The following is a 17,203-nucleotide window of genomic DNA, read 5'->3' on the forward strand; positions in this document are numbered from 1 at the left end:
CTTCAGAGACGTTGATTGATTAAAAATGATGGCAAAAAAAATGGTTAAAACTGTTAGCAGGCAAGAAAGTAAATACCACTGTGTAGCCACCAGATGTCACTAGTCTTCCATGCACCCCTTGTTATCCTGCTTTGTACACTAAATTGTGCAGCGTAATGCTGTTACCTCCTATGCATTCATGAATGCATAAAAGAGTACACATTACCCTTTACATTGCTGCTCTCCGCAGGGAGGACGTGCCTAACTAGCTAAATGGTCTCTGAGCTGTCTGATCAATTCCACTATTGTCATGGAAAGGCGCATATGTTATTCTAGTACTTGAATGAGCCACATACATAATAGAGTAGGAGCGAATCTGAATTAGGCATTAATAAGATTTCTGCAGAAAATGGCTTTTTATACTCAGTCTTCAAATGGACAGTAACATTTCGAATCAATGATTTAACTGTGTGCAAGCACTGCTACCTAAGGAAGGCATTTTTTGTGGCACTGTTAAGCATATTCTCGTGACGGATTTTCTCTTGCTCTTTAAGCCTGTCATTTTAACACATCTGATATTTTAATGTTAGCTTAATGTGAAACTGTTATGAGGAAAAACTTGACAAATTAAGGTGAAAGGAGCTTTTTTTTTGGTTCTGCAGTTTTATTTCTTATACAGTATGTGGTTCATTGATATGAAAAAGAAAAAGGATAAAGCCAACAAGCGCTCCTCCAGCAATCATTAACCAATCGGCATCTTTACAAATGTAATAGCCCCAGAGTGAAACACAGGGCTGGAGGCGGAATGCAAATGTATTGCCCAAGCACTAGGGGGAGTAACGTGTGCCATGCAGGAGATTTTGAAGTAAAGTATTCACTGGGGTACAATCCTTTCTGCACCAGCACCTCCACTCACAGCAGGCCAGACAGAGAAGTGAGAAACTGTTTCACCCTCTGAAATAAGGGAGTAAATTTAGGAAGGCCAGATTAAAAAGTTCCTGTGAGGAATTTAGCCAGACCACCAGGGTTAACACCCCTGCTCTTATCAACAGCATTAGGACCTTTAAACACCAAGTAGTCAGGACCTCTGTTTAGCATCCCATTCATATCACCACATCTCCTACAGCACAGCGTCTCTGGACAGGAGACTGAGGAAATGGTTTGGATATTCTGGTCCAGATGGATGAGTGCCTCCTATTGATATGCCAGCAACACATACTGTACCGCAGCCAGCTGGTTTTCCTTAGAGGTCTCCCATCCCAGAACTGACCTGCAACAGCCTTGCAGCTGAGTTTCGGGCAGGCTAGAAGGTGGTCCTGCCACTGTTAGAACTGTCAAATGAGGTTCAGTGAATTTGTGTGAAACTGATAGCTGCAGAGTAGTTGATGAAATCTGCTGACCCATCATTAGACACTAACATGCCTTTTAAGAAGCCATTTATTCTACTGATTGGACGTTCAGTAATCATGGATGGAAAAAATCCAGCAGAAATCTGAACATCTGCACATCTTTCAAGCACCGCTAGACAAAGGGCATGGCAATATGAGCTGGAGTCGTATCCAAGGGAGGTGGAGGTAAGGAGTGTGGATGCACCAGTGCCCACCCGTGACTCAGAAACTCACATCAGCAGCTTTGTCATCTTTATTGTTCTCAAGCATTCTACAGTAGGTGCTCTAAGTGTTTAAAGCAGACACACTGGTCATTTCCAAGAACTAATGAGAAAAAAGATTACATTTTAGAATAATAAAGTAATAAATCGACCAACAGCAAGACAAAGGATATTAAATAATGCTGTTTGCTGTCTGCCTCTTTATTCTTACTAAAAGAAATTCCACGACTCTTTGATGTTAAAATCAGTACTTTTTCAATAATTAGTTCACTGAGCTCCATCCGGGGTTTCTGTTTTTTTACCCCTTAGGGTAAAAAGTTAGGTTGTATATTTGCTATTTTTTCCTTAAGACACTATATCATCCTGACTACATCTGGTACTGTACATGCGGTACTGGTGCAGGTGCCTCTCACAGAGAATAGCTCTTCAAAACACTTTTCCACTCCAGTGCTGTCCTGCAGCACAAACTGTTTATGATACTGTATCAACCTGCACATTTTCAATGCTCTGCAATCCTACAGAAGCAGGACATTCAACTTCCTTCCCAACTTTTTCGTATCGCTGCGATTCACTCACAAAGACTCACAGACGGTGTGCTATCAGACTCAGATTCAATCGTGTAAATACCTGATAGATTGGTGAGTGTTTTCTTGCAGGGTGGAAAAGTGAGCTTATAGAGGTGGGTTAGAGGGGGTACTGCAACAGAGCGCATCCCGCTAAAGAGCAATTAGAGGTAAATTCCATGCTGGAAAGTAAAGGGGAAGATTAAGACAGAACATATCATTTTGACTGTGGAGCTTCCTTCCAGCGTATTTCTATATAGAGACTATATAGAGATGTAGCACCACCTGTTGCTCATTTAGGGAGATTGCCATAGCTGCAATATTAACTTCTTGTTAATAGATCAGTCCTGGGACCAAACATATTTTAAGGCGCTGTGGCATGGCTTGATAAATAAAATTCCCAAAAGTACACAATATTGAGATTTTCCCTTTAAATGTCAGAACAAAATTAAATCTTAACCTTTATTTTGGGTTACATCTCACCATGCGCTCACTGTACTACCCATGTTTGGTCCAATTATAAGGAGACAGTCGGTGTATCCCTAACAAAACAAGTCTTCAGTCAATGCAGTTGGAGTTATAAAGTCTGCTCCTTTCCCATCACACAATCTTCACATTCTGTTTTCTGATTCATTAATGGGGTTGGCTGGCATGGTGCTGACATTATTGTAATAGGAGGCAATCCTATCAAAACTACTCCCTTTTCTTCATTTATATACCCTGAAAGTGATTCATAAAATAATTTGATGGCTTTTACTGGCATGAAAAATACCCAGCTGCTGTCGGTAATAGCATAAGCTGTCAATGAGAATTGTTGGTAATATTTTTTTTCATGTGATTGATGTGTTAATGTTTGGCATGATCATTTTGTTGTTGTTAGCATGTTTATCTAGGGCATGTGCTGTTGTGTCAGCAGGGAAGTGAAAATGTTCATTTCAGACAGTAAGATGGGTACAAATAACCCTGACTGTTAAATCTTTCAACTTCATTTCAGTGGCCCCATACCTTTTAACAACATAGAAATCACTCACTGTTTCTGATCACTATATAAGACATTAAGCTTAAAAAGATACCTTTACATCTTAACCAGGGATAGGCTCTGTGGTTATGGTTACGCTTGTGGCTGGAAGGTTGCCGGGTCATATCCCACGGCCGGTAGAGGAATCCTGCTCTGTTGGGCCCCTGAGTAAGGCCCTTAACCCCAACAGCTCCAGGAGCACCATAGAAATGGCTGACCCTGTGCTCTGACTGCAAGTTTCTCTCCCTGTCTGTGTGTCTCATGGAGAGCAAGTTGGGGCTTGTGAAAAAAAAGACAAATTCCTAATACAAGAAATTGTATATGGCCAATAAAGGTATCTTATCTTATAAAGATTAAAACATCATGGAATTGCTTGCTCAACTTGCCAATTCCCTGCATTTCCTTTCTACTACATTATCTCAGAGCTACTTGAGATTGCATTCTGGGATATGCCTTTTGTTCATGTTTATAGAAGAAACAGTGATAGCATTTGTCATAGTAAACTATTTATCTGCTATTGATCTTGCTATTAGGTTTTATTCCTTTTCCATATTATTGATCAGTTTTGTGTCTCCGATTGTCATTTGAGAATACGGGTTGTATATATCTTTCATGACCAAAGAACAGCACTTACTTTTGGTAGTTTATCACCCGATTTGTTGGCTGTTTTATAGGACCGATTATAAACAGTTATAAACAGTTACAATTGGGTGCACCCCCAATTGTAAGGGGGAACAGCACTCAGCCCCTCTTGTTCACCTCCAGATGTGTTTCCAATTTGCTGTTGATAGAAAAGGCTCTGTGCAACTCTTTGTCACTTCAGAAACTTCTAAAGTATCATTAAATATAAAACAATTAATTGTTTTTCTTATTTCTTTATATTTTAATATTTTTTGTCACAAATGAGAAATTTGACTCTTTAAATGAAGAGTTTAATTAAAGCAATAATTCCTTTTTTGAGGGAAAATGAAGCACTACAACAACGCAAAAGCAAAGTAATGTAATGATTAACACGTGTGATTCTTTTTCCACATAGCTTTTTTTCATTTGTGTATGCTAATAACTACATCTAGAGATGTAATGTCCTGTCTAGAAGACAAGAGGAATTTTGGAGCCTAGATTTTAATACCTTCAATCACAATCACTTCAAAGCAACTGAAAATGGATGCATTGATCTATGCATTGATATTGCTACAGTATATCATGGTTGCATTCATATCTGTGTCCAAATATATATTTTATACAGTAGATGCAGGCATCATTTTAACTACAGATAATTTATAACACTTCTTCACAAGCTCTTCTTTGAGAATGGCAATGTCTTCTTTTGTTGCCTTTCTTCGATGTTGTTTTGAATACAACAAGCTGGTATCACAATGCAAACCTCACTTGGATCTGACTCATCAGAACTGGACAGTTTCATCCGCATACAGACTTCTTCTAAACCAATCCAGCCCCACACTGGTGCGACATTATTTATCCTCAAGGCGGTTTTATGAGTGAGGAAGGAAAGCATTGGAAGTCATTGTTTTTAATGGCTCGACCTTGAAATACCATCTATTATGAACAACCCCCAATATCTTCCAGATTGGGCTCAATCGTATGCAATTAGGCACAGCTGCTAAAAAATGTGCTGTTAAAAGGTTGTGCTAATTGTGCATATTTGTCTAGGTGAGCTTCAACTTCATTCCTTTATCCCTTATAGAATATGTACAACCTATGCCCAGGCTCTAGAATGTCATGATGTGATGTTCTGTCTGAGCTTCCACTATAAGCTTCCTTAAATGAAGCTCTAATTCGCTACTTAACTCTTTTTCTTGATATTTCAAACAGTGACAGACAAACTGAAAAGGAAACTGTGTGTTTCTTCAAATGTATTTCTTCAGGGGCTCCACCACAGGTGACCAGTTCAGGTGACAACAAGATTCGAATCTGAACGAGCTACACACAAGGCTTAGCCCTCGACAAGTAAGCAGTAGATGTAAGAAGAAGGGAAAATGTTCCTAAGAACTGCTGCGTCGCTGAGGGGTTTTGAATGGGAGGACTGACTCTGGGCATCTGCTGCTGGTTCTGTTCTGGGACCGCTGCCAGATCAGCGCCTGTGAAATCTGAGGCATGGGCTTCTCTATATTTTAGATGAAATATGGCCCTGGCACAGTGTTGCTGGGGTTTGTATTTCAGCTTGTCCCTAAGTGAACCTTACTGGACCTGTACAATAACAGCCAGAGGCAGGGGGAGGGGATGAGGTAATGTTTCTGTTCCGTATCAATTTTTTATCATCAGAATTCTCCCCTGGAAACAGAAACAATGCAGTTTTTGTATTGTTTGCCTTTTCTCCTTTTTTCAGCGCTGCCAGTTTTCATGGAATAGTTCCGTCTGTTAACTATTAAAGCAGGGGTTATTTACAGGGGCTGTTCCAGAGAGTGGGGAATTAGTACAGACTACGTGTAAGAACATTACTCTTTGTACGGTGGATAAGTTTAAGCACATACTAAGATGTATCTCTGATTGTTTTGAACTTTCTAATGTTTGTATGTCATTTCACAAAACACATTTTCATCCCTGTTAAGTAGTGTATTGAGCAAGCCTGACCAGCAGGGGGAAGCCTTGGTATATAACCTAATGCGTCTTTTTCAATGCGATGATTTACGACAAATACGTTTATTACTGTTCATTTATTTATTGGTGTTTTCTGATGTAGGAAGAGGCGTATACTTTATTTATTTAAATGTGTTCTATACTGTACTCTTCATTCAAACTCCAGATTTATTACATTATTTTAATAAACTATCACACTGCTTAATAATATTTTATAGATGCCTTTGTTATATTTGGTAGTACACTATTTCTTAATTTGATCGCAAATGAAAATTGTGATTAAAATTATTTTTTTCTGTTGTTTTTTTTTTAAATAGCATTCGAGATGCGAGCATTGGGAATGAATTGCACAAGAAATAGTGTTGCCGCTTTTGGACAGTAGGCGGCGCCATATACCTTTTTAAAGGCTGGAGCTCTGAGCCGAGACGGATTTTTGATTAACAGCTTAGGTCACCTCTGCTGTATGGGGCGTTGTCTGTATCTCATTGTAACAGTGGGAGAGGCTGGTGTGATGTGAACAAAGAGCACCAGACTACAGCAGGGCGTTTCTCCCTGCTGTAATGCGTCTACTTCTGCTGGAGAGACGGAGAATAAGTCAAGAAGGCTGAAGCTACAATTTATTTTCCTAAGAAAAAGAGCGTTCGGATTACCTTCTGAGAAACAAAATTCCTGCAGCTTTAATCAAATGCCATGTTGATCTCAGTACATAGGCATTTTGGTTGAGCTACGATAACTGAATTGCTGAATTAAATAGATCTCTGCATCTTCTAGGGTTATGGTATGTTTTGAAAGCAAACTGTGGCTTGCTAACTCTGCCTTTACATCGTTGAATCAGTTGAAAGTTGAATGAAAGGTTTTATTAGGCATTTAGGCAGTCTTGCTTCTCAGCATTGTGAAACAGTACAGGAAAATGAATATCTAAACCCCTATTATCTATCACACAACTGCTGTTATAGCTAATTAGTTTGTTCGCCCATACCTTTTCTGTGGTATAAACATGGTTATCTCGAACAAAGAGACCAAATGTTTTATTGGAAAGAGATAAAGGGACACTATCACCCCTGATTAACGGAGTGCTGTCCCCTGGGACCCTACCAGAGTAGCTTAGCAACTCGAGAACCAACATGTTTTTTTTTATTAGGGAGGAGCAGACCAAGGAACATTATCCTAAATTAGCTCCTCATCTTCCGTGAACATTTTCTTGCTTCCTGATGTTTATCACTGTCGTTAAGAAGGAAGATTCTGGAGAATTCTGGTTTGGGACTACACCTCAGAAAGGAAGAATGTTGTAGGTTAAAGAAATACAAACCAGTCAATGTGCTTTTGAAGTTGGGGCTCTTGTTGACCTTACGAGGGTTAAGGTGTGCTCCTTAGTACCACATGTGCCATGTTGTTCTATATAAAGCTAAGAGGCAGCCCCTGCTAGTAACACTTTTTTTTTGTATTGCTGCCAAACCTTGTGCCAAATGAATGGGTGTCATTATGATATTCTGGAATTGTCTTGGAACTGCAGCTGCAGGGCTGTCACATTGGTTGCATTGCTCTGGGTAATTTAAAAATAAAACTTTCTTTATAAGTCTTTATTATCCTATGATAAGCCCGTAGAATGTACAGAAACAGTAAAGGAAAAGTGAATTGAATTATTCGCATATTTTTGAAAGTACAATCATGAATGAATTATTATATTTTGTAAACCTTACACAACAATGTATATTTTTTTGTAGGAAAATGAAAAGCGTTTTATTATTATACTGTATATACAGTATGGTAACAGTAATATAACAGCATTTTCCCCTTTTTACTGTAGAACATTTTTAACCGTTTGTTAAAATGACTTGCAAAATAGAACCCCTTCACCTTACTTGGGTCTCCAAAGTGTTCATTGTATTAATCGCTGACAAAATTAAAGGCAGTTTGGTCTGTGAAGCAATCTCCATAAATAACTCCTCCACAATTTACCACACAGTGAAAAAAAATATTTGAATCTTTAAATCAAACGTCTTTCTATCTTGGCAAAATGCCATTGGTGTCACAGTGAAATGGTTCCCCATTAAAGAATAAATAATTGCCCACTGTCCAGAGTGGAAGCAGAGAGCCCCAGTGATTGGTTCCATGTTTTATTGATTAGAGTGCTGTGATTAACAGTCCCCGAGGGGGTTCCTGTCTGGACAAAGACAGACATCAGTGAGCAGAATTTTAATGAGGACGTGTGAGGTGGCTCAGCGCTGCGCTGAACTGGAACGGAGATGTCACACTGGCACAGTATAGAGCAGAGCTGCACAGCAGCAGGTGGTTCCACACACGTTCCTGCCAAAACTAGAAGCCTTCCGGTCCTCTTGAGGTTTATTTAGGGAGGGATGGGGGTGCCAGAGCTGCCACTAATGCATTTAACTGTAATTGTTCATGATATACTGTGCCAAATTGCTTAGCCAGTTCCAGAGTCATAAATGCACGGAGAGAAGATCAGACTCAATGCAAACCATTCTGGAAGCATCGATCTGTTGTCTACACACACATGACGGAAAGGGTTACATACACCAAGTCATGTTTTTGTATCCGTTACTGAATTTGAAAAAAATCACTGCAACGCGTGCGGTGTCGCAGTCCGCGCTGTGGCCTCACAGCACCGCTCAGAGCCCCAGTTCCTGTCTGTGCTCCCAGAGACATGCTGGCCACGTTCGCTGGACCATGAGTTGTCCTGGTGAGCTTGTGTGAAAGTGTGTGCGAGCTGTCCAGGGTGTAGTCTCGACTTCCAGGATAGGTTTCAGGTTGCTGTAACCCTTACTTTCTGTTACTTTCTAGTAACAGATGGAAATTCATTATCTTTGAATCCATTTGTTGCCTAATTTGATATTTTATAGTGATATCCAGTTCCCAATTACATCAGAGACCTTGGGTGATTTGATGGGCCTGTAATGTTGCTTTTTTCTTCAAGGTGATTGTAAAGGGATACGTGATATGATCTGACCAAGCGGGACCTCCTTCCAAGTCTGGCAGCCCTTAGGTCTCAGAGACCGGAGACCAGAGTCCCCAGCTGTGATTCTCTCTACTTTTAGAGCAGCTCCTCATTTTTCTTGGGGGGGTCTTTCTTCTTTCGTGCAGACACATCCCGTCAGATTGACTGACCTGAGGAGACCAGGCTGAAAGAGGCTGTGGCTTCAGGCTAAAAACAAAGTGAACTGCCTGTTTCTCCCTGTGGTATCAATTGCATTTACTTTCACCTCCATTTGGCCAGATACAATAACAGTTTCAGCATGGTGGCGTTTCATTCTTTCCATAATTTATCATCGAAGTTGTGAACATGAACTGTGTATGTAAGTCTATCGCATCAGTTCTGAATGTGTTTTTTACTGAACATTTCCTATTACCTACAATTTTCTGCTCGTCATTTTCGCCCAGCATTAATTTGTGTTGATTAAACTGCACAAAAGACTGGAATGAATGGACTTGGATTCTGCTTCATTAAGACAAAATTCTGTGAAATGGCAAATGATCTTGTCTTTTTCCCTTTTTTAAGACCGTACATCTTCTTTGGTCTGAATGAGTACACCTTAAGTAAAGGAAATGTGTTTTCGATATGAATATGCTTCACATTTCATAAACCTGTTGAAAAACTATAAACATTCTTATCATTCTGAATATTCATTTTAATGTTATTCATTTTCCATTATAATTACAATTTATGAATTTAAATGAATTTAAGATGGAAGTCCTGAAGGTTAGATTTGTCATTTTCAGTGTTCTCATTTATTTATTCTTCTGTACTTTGAAGCTGTGAGATATCCACTTGATATTCTGGTTTTGTTTTCGTCTCATATTCTATTTTAATCAGAAGCAATAGTGCCAACATGTTCTTGAACTTTGAACTGTGTGTCCTGGCAAGCAGCAAGTACAGTAAGCCTTTAAGCATGGAGCATAATAATAATGTAGAAGAGCAGCCACAGAGCAGGGTGAGGCTGACAAAAAGGGTGTTATTGCACAGATACCACAGGGCATCTCTGGCAAATGGGTTTGCAGTACCTTCCATAAATAAAGCATTTGACTCATTATTGAACAAGTATGTGTTTCAAAATTTAAAACAATCATGCTTATTACCAATATAGTCTTTGTAGTGCTTAGCACTTGCAAAGAAGCAGGTACAGTAGTATTGGTCATCTAGATCACATCTGGTACCTCAAGATCTCGGCACACAGTGGTGGTGGCTCTCGAGTTGTGTTTAGATAACAAGGCAAGCCTGACATGAGATGGACTTTGTGTTCCTGTTCCTGGGTGGTTCTTGAAGGTGGTCAGTCAGTGTTCCTCTTTGATTAATGGAAAGATTTGCCAACAAAGGGGCAGGACAGCAGACTGAACTTAAAAACTAGGGCGCTAGTCTGGTCTTACTGTTTTCCCAGCAGATCTCATGCCTGCTGTTCCTAACACCAGACTTCAGGAACCTGGGAGTTTGCACAATGTACAAATTCAAAGTTTACACTTGCAAAGGGAAGCAGTTTTTTTTTACTTTAACACCTGGCCTCTGTTCTGTGCTTGTTTTTCAGGACCGGGGACAGGGAAGGACATTAACGGGTCGGCTTGCCTCGCCCAGTCCATGTGGCTTCTACTGGCCTCCATTGCCTGCCTTTTCTTCAAGTGTTAATAATACCACAAACCCATCGTACGGAGTTACATTGAGACTGTTTGTATAACAACAACCTGCTGCGATTAAGCGCAATCAACATGAGGAAAAAAAGAATGGTCTATTAAAATAATCCTTTAGTTAAACACAAAAACAAAACGGATGAACAAAGGTTACTTAAGGAACAAACGGCGATGTTCTTGAACTTCAGTTATTGCAGGCTTTTTATTTCCTTCATTTTGCAAAATCTTAGCACCGTGCTTTCCTGATCCTTTCAGTTTTATTTTATTTGACTGGTTTAGATTAAGAAGTAAATTAAAGTAATAAGAAAACATGTTGTCAACTCAGATATGGCAGGGAATTCAAGTCACGTACAGTAGCCATGACTGACAGCTCAAATCATTGTGTTTTTTTAGTTTCAAAGGGGTAGATCGTAGACATTTATTTTTAAACAAGGTGACTGCAGTCGTAAATTCAGTCTCATTCGCCTCCACGCAGTCATTAGGTTTCTTTCCCAGTTTGTAAAGAGCAGTTGAGCATCAAAATGATGTTAATTTTATGGATATACATTTCTGTGATGATTTTTCTGCCTGTGGACCATATGAGAAAAGATAAAGGCTACTAACTAATGAGAGCAACTGAGAAGTTGAATAAGAAGCAAAATAGCATCTAAACCCGCATACAACATACAGTATTGTACTGGAAAGCATTATAGGACTGAAAGAAAAGAGTGAGGTTTTAAAAGAACAATACTCTGGGCATACATTAGCCTAGTCATATATCCTGATTTAAATAGATGTAAATATTGTTGAATATAGCTCACTGATGGTGCTTGTTAAGTAGTTCCTCACTTCAGAAAGGCCTCATGTTTTAATGCTCAGCTGTGGGGCTGCAGCATCTGTACGTGGAGAGTGATTTGTGATGCACAAATAGACTAGCATGGGACAAGCTGAGTGATGTATATCTGAATTGCACATACTATAGCCTATTATTTTATTAACAGTGAGATTCATTCCTGTGAAGAGGGCTTGCAACAATTAACAATCCTGTACAGAATTAATTTGTAAAAAAAAAAGTTTTTATTTGAAAAGCAAACAGGTTGTGACCAGTTTAAGAGCAGCAATCCATGTTAAAACATTGACAAAATTGCAGTTGTCAAATTGCTGTAGATATTAAAGAAAAAGGCTAACAATTCTGTGCATTCTTCTCTGGCAAACTGTATTTAAGCTTCTGAAATTGCCTGCCATATTTGCTGTTGCTCCTTGAAAATGCCTGCTAGTGCGGTGAAATCGTCTTAAAACAGGTTATTTGTAAGAAACCTAAATTGGAATGACGTACTGTAAACCCATAAGATATCAGTGTAACCTACACTGTTCCCCTATTACTCTCTACCTAGGACTTTTTACTTACTGAGAATACTGAAGTTTTAAGGAATGTTTTCCCCGTTTATTCATGTACATATTTGAAAACAATGTCCATATATACAAATGAAAGATTTAATATATGTCCACATTTCTGATTAGGTTAGTACTATGTTGAAGATTAACCTTTAGTGGTCTATGGTAGCATAATTTTGCACCATCTGTTAACAGGTTGTAAGGAATAACATTTAAAAATGGGATTGCTGCAGTTATGTTTTGTGCTTGTCAAAGTTGTACCTTTCAGATTACAAGAAAATCTGATCTGGATTATCTGTTAATCCAATTGAAAGAAATAATACATTATACAGTATATGATGCTGAGAATAGTACCTGGCATAGATACAATACATCACATTAAGTATTAGCATAAGTTTATCAAATGCCAGAATAAACTGTGAATAAAGTTGTTTCAAGTGTACAGCAGAGCCCTATATTGGTTAGGAAAAATCTCTTGTTCTCTAATTTCTGTCAAAAAGCATTATTCTATAGAAGTGTAAAATGTTTATAAAAATAAAGTATCATGAATCTATATTCAAAACAATGCACACATAATCTTTTTCAAACAATGGCAAATACATATTCACACATACATACACTTGCTCAAGAGGTTACTTACACCCATATCATCCCTTGCCTGTAAAGCAAAAAGTCAATCTCTATTTTTCACCGAATTTGCAATTTAAGACATGAAATGCAAATCTTTGCCTTAGACTTTCTTTACTGTCTGGAAGGCCAAATTTGTTTAGCATTTTCTCTGCAAAAATATTAGACTTTTCTCAATTTAAAAAATAAATCCAATCAAAATGAGAGAAAAATGAACGTACTTTTCTCTAAATGTTCTTAAAATGCAAAGAGAGGGGTTCACAAAAAATACAAAACCTCCAGGTTTCAGTCTGAGCCTGGACTTAAAACTATAAAATAATCATTAGAGTGTTGAATGTCATACAGTACCTCTGTTTTACACAATGTTGTCTTTGAAATGGGGATTTGAAAGATAGATCTCAAATCCTGTCATGGTCATCTCCTTTTTTTCCCTATTTTTCATGTTGAACAAAATTTTTGTTGACCTTTTAAAAGTTCTTGGAAGTAAAATACTGTACTTAAGACCCTTTTCATGATTAAAAACAGGACTGTTTACATTCAGTCTGAATTATTTTGATACAGGAGTAAAGAAAATACTGTAGTATTTTTTTCCTTTATGAAGTTAGCTAAAAAGTCTTACAAAGGTACAAATGTTTAGGGCCCTGGAACATGCAAATAAAAAGAAATGCAGATTGTAGATCTCATTTGAAAAGTCCAGCTGTTTTGAAGGTGAAAGTTATTTGTTATTTATCTGCTGTTTTCACAGCATCTGTTTGATTGTTTTGTTTCAGATTCACATGCTTAACAGTACATTTCTCTAGTAGTTACATTACATGATACTGCAGAGGGTGATTGTAGAAAAAAATATATATAACGGATTTTAAGAGATGTTCAAACAAACCCCATCTACTATGTCTGTGTTTTTGTGAGTATTCATGTCTAGTATTGAACTCTCTGTGTTTACATGGAAGACCTCAAATGTTATGAGAGAAGAACATGTATCTGTCTTTTTACATACAGTATATGTACAGTATACAGTACAGTGTATACATGTGGCCTAACAGAACCCATTTCGGGTATGTTCCCTTTTCTTTAGATATTTGGAAATTTTATTGGTACAAATATTATTTTCCCCACTTTATTCTATAAATAATACATATACAAAATAATGTATTGTGATGGTTTACTTAGTGGACAAGCAAATGCAAGCATGCAGTGTATTGCAAATCTTTATTACAGTAATGTAGAATCTTCTGAATCTCTAATTCTCACCCTAAATTCAAGTGTGTTGAAGTGCCATCATTTTTGCTTGGTTGTTACTTGCAGAGAAATATGAAGTATGAATAAAATTATTTTTACTCATTTTCAAAACTGTCTCCACCCTCCCGACATTAGCAAAAAAATAAATCCTTTATTTTCTGCTTTTGGGTCACAAAGTGCACCCTCATTAACGGCAGCGTTTGAGTGATAATTGTATTGTGTGTATCTGTGTAGTAACTATTGCAGTAATTGGAGGTATGCTGCGTGACTGAGTGACCGAAGGTATATTTATATTAGTATCTTGATATACCTGATTACATTTTATTCTGCATTATGAGCCCTCTGTAATGTAGTCTTTTATTCATGTGCTACACTACACTACTACCGTGAAATAGTTTCTATGTAGAAAACATGCAAATAAGCATTGAATTCAAAAATAACTTGGAATTTCAGTCATAAGAACACCCGGTATGTGGTAACGTTACAAAACGAAGAACAAACGTAAAAATAACAGAACTGGTCTGAGATTATTATGGAACCAAATTTGACAGACTAAACATCCAAAAAATAGATGCGTTTAAAACTAATTTAATGCAAAATGTCTGTGGAGGCAGTTTTGAAAAGGACATTTATGTAATTATTTTCAGTGTAATTCTTTCCCTTTTTGGTCTCTGGGTGTGAACTATGGCTCCGAAGTGGAAGAAAAAGTATTAGAGGCCATAAAATGTCTTTATTTTGCTTTATTCCTAAAATAGAATTAATTATAACAATATATTATGATATTAATAATATGAATATTATGATCAGTTTGAGTTCTTTTTTGAGTGTAGGATTAAGTCTTATTTTGTCTTTTTTTTTATTTTGGTTGAGCTATGCATAGCATCTGTGATTGGTGTAAAGCTTTTTTGATAATGATAATGGGACATGGTCTCAAAAAACAGCTCTAGGGCCAAGCTGTCAGGATGGCACTCTTCAACGCCCACAGTTTTGGACTTTACTGTTTGGGTATTTTGTTTGCTGCGGCTTTCAAAGATTTCCCCAGAATGTTAAATTCACATTTCAGCTTTGCATAGACCTGTAGCTAATAAATTCACGTTCTTTCTCCTGAAATATCGCAGTCATCACAGAAATATTGGCAAAATAGATTTGTGAACTGCAGTTTGACATTGCACATATTTCAATAATTTATTTGGACAGAGTGTTTAGCTTCAAAGAATGATGAGTGTTACTCTTATCCTTTGCATGACCAGCATTGACAAATAATATCATCAGCAGACATTCAGTTTTTCTCTTCTGCTAATTTATCGCTAAGCTAAGGATTACATACAGTAGCCAGTTTTAATTTTTTTCTCTTTTTGAACTTAACTCTTATAAATTTATTAAGATTGTAACCTAATAACTGAATAAATGAAACATGATTCTTTCTCTTGTAAATGTAGATTGTTTGGTATAAAACTTGATATCTTCGAAAAACAAGCTTTGAGAACCACCTGAATCATGTTTGGTTTTATAATCGATTTTATTGTAATGGGCTTAATCCTCATCAGTATAAAGGTTTGGCTCCTACCAAAAGAATAGTTTTTGAAACAGGTAGTCAGCGGTACAACATCGAGTCTCTACTGCTACTGTAACATAGCGCTGTTTTTTGTGTACCCTGACTGTGTCCCAGCATCCTTTGCACAGTTTCTGTGAGATTTTCTGTGTGATGAAGAATTTATTCTGTAGAAATAATTGTGTATAGCAGGATGGATAGCTGACTTATAAAATGTTGATATCTGGAGCATGCTTTGACCAATCAAGAAAAAAATATGCAGCTGTTAATAAATAAAAAGGGGTACTTTCAGTAAGGCTGACAGGAACTAGTGTTGATTCAAACTTTCTCATTTCATTATTCCTTTATATGTTATTCTTTGTACTAACAAAACAGTTTAATCCTGAATAGTCAGGAATTTCTTAACAAGCCTATTATGCACAGTCACATGTTGTATAATAGTAAAGATGTGTCTTTTTTATTCAGTTATTTAAAAAGAAGGTTATAATCAATAAAAGACAAAGAATGGGTAAATGCCATGAACATCTACATATACTGTTAAATAACATAAACCTTGCATATTGGCCATTCGAATCTGAACAATGTGAAAAACTGATCATGTGAAAATACAACATATGAAAAGCCATGTGAAAAGTTGAGAAGATGGGTTTTTTTCTTGGAATCTGTGAATGAAGGACTGTAAATGACTGACATGCTGATATTGAATAACCTGGGGACCCAAGTAGCCAAGATTTGTGGCCAGCCAGCTCGGGCAGGAGCATTGCTCCACACTAGCTCCAAGATGGACATCCCCAATGGCAACATTGTTACAAGCAGACGAAAGCTATTGCCAGAGGTTTACTCCTTCTTCTCTGTTTCCACAGTGAGTTTCTACCAGGCCTAGTTCACCCACATCCTTCCAGATTTACCCCTAGCGCAGAAGTATATTACACTCTCTGTACAGCTGCCAATAAAACATCCACTTCGTACAAGTGTGTTGCCGATTCCTATGTATATTGTGTGTGTGTGACTCTAAACTTTACTCCAGTGGGTGGATTTTTTTCTACTCTCACTGCTTTCCACGGGCTTGTGTTGCTTTGGGTTTGCTAACATAAATAAATTTTAAAAATGTTTTAAAGTGACTTACGTGATTTTTCTTCTGGATGGATTAGGACTGTGTCACATGATCCCTGTTAGAGTACAGCAGATGTGGCCACCCCTGTTCTGAGTCTGGTAAATACCTGAAGCATGTGGGAGTTCTCGTCAATTTAATCAACCATTACAAGATTTTGTGTTCTTGATATACTGTATTCATTTTCAGTCCAGTATTTTCATTTTCATCAAAGTAGTACAAACTGCACTTTTTTCTTGCCCTTGATAAGTTTGCCCCATTGTGTCCCAGTTTTCTGTGCTAGGAGCCAAGGGAGTTCTCTTCTCCAGCTTTGTTCTGAAATTAACTGACTGAATAGCTGTCAAGCTTTTACAGTGCCTTTTGACCCCAGCTTCCCAGAACCTGCTTTTTGTCCTTCCTGCGCCTCTCTTGTCATGACACATTCACATGTTTCTGGCATAACCTTGGAGCAAGATGCTACAGCAGATAGAACAGGTTTCAATGCATATATTTATAACTTCTTAAAGCCTCATCTCTGTGAACTTGGGTGAACTTGCATCTCTCATTACATTCAGGAAAAAGTGAACAAAGAAGAGTTTTTAAAACAAGGAAACAAAAGGTTAACTGACATTTTATGTTACCAAGTCAGTATGTCTGGTTTCACAGGTAAAATATTATTCATTTGTATTTTTGATTACATGGCTTGACCCTAGTGTGTTTCAATGCGGCAAAATTAAAATAAATCCCACTGCCTTTTCATTTCAGTGGCACGTGGCGTTTAACATATATGGCAAGAATTGCATATTTGAATGTTTTATGTTGAATTACAGGATTTTAAGCTGTTTGAAGCCGAAATTTGAAGACCTCAGTAGACGTCAATTAGCAGCTGTGAAAGACAGGAACATGCTTGAAAGAA

General features: G+C 37.7%; 1 protein-coding gene across 4 annotated transcripts in view; it reads left to right on the top strand.

Annotated features, from left to right (window-relative positions):
* Nucleotides 1-16,314, top strand: part of lsamp (limbic system associated membrane protein) — a 628,552-nt gene extending 612,238 nt beyond the window's left edge. For all 4 annotated transcript variants that reach the window (XM_015341696.2, XM_069189853.1, XM_015341695.2 and 1 more), the window contains one exon: nt 10,306-16,314. In XM_015341696.2, coding sequence (XP_015197182.1) covers nt 10,306-10,403 — 98 coding nt within the window. In that variant the 3' untranslated portion in view covers nt 10,404-16,314. The remainder of the gene's footprint in view (nt 1-10,305) is intronic.
* The last annotated feature ends 889 nt before the right edge of the window (nt 16,315-17,203 follow it).

Source organism: Lepisosteus oculatus, chromosome 5 (genome assembly GCF_040954835.1).
Source record: "Lepisosteus oculatus isolate fLepOcu1 chromosome 5, fLepOcu1.hap2, whole genome shotgun sequence".
NCBI classification, from domain to species: Eukaryota; Metazoa; Chordata; class Actinopteri; order Semionotiformes; family Lepisosteidae; genus Lepisosteus; species Lepisosteus oculatus.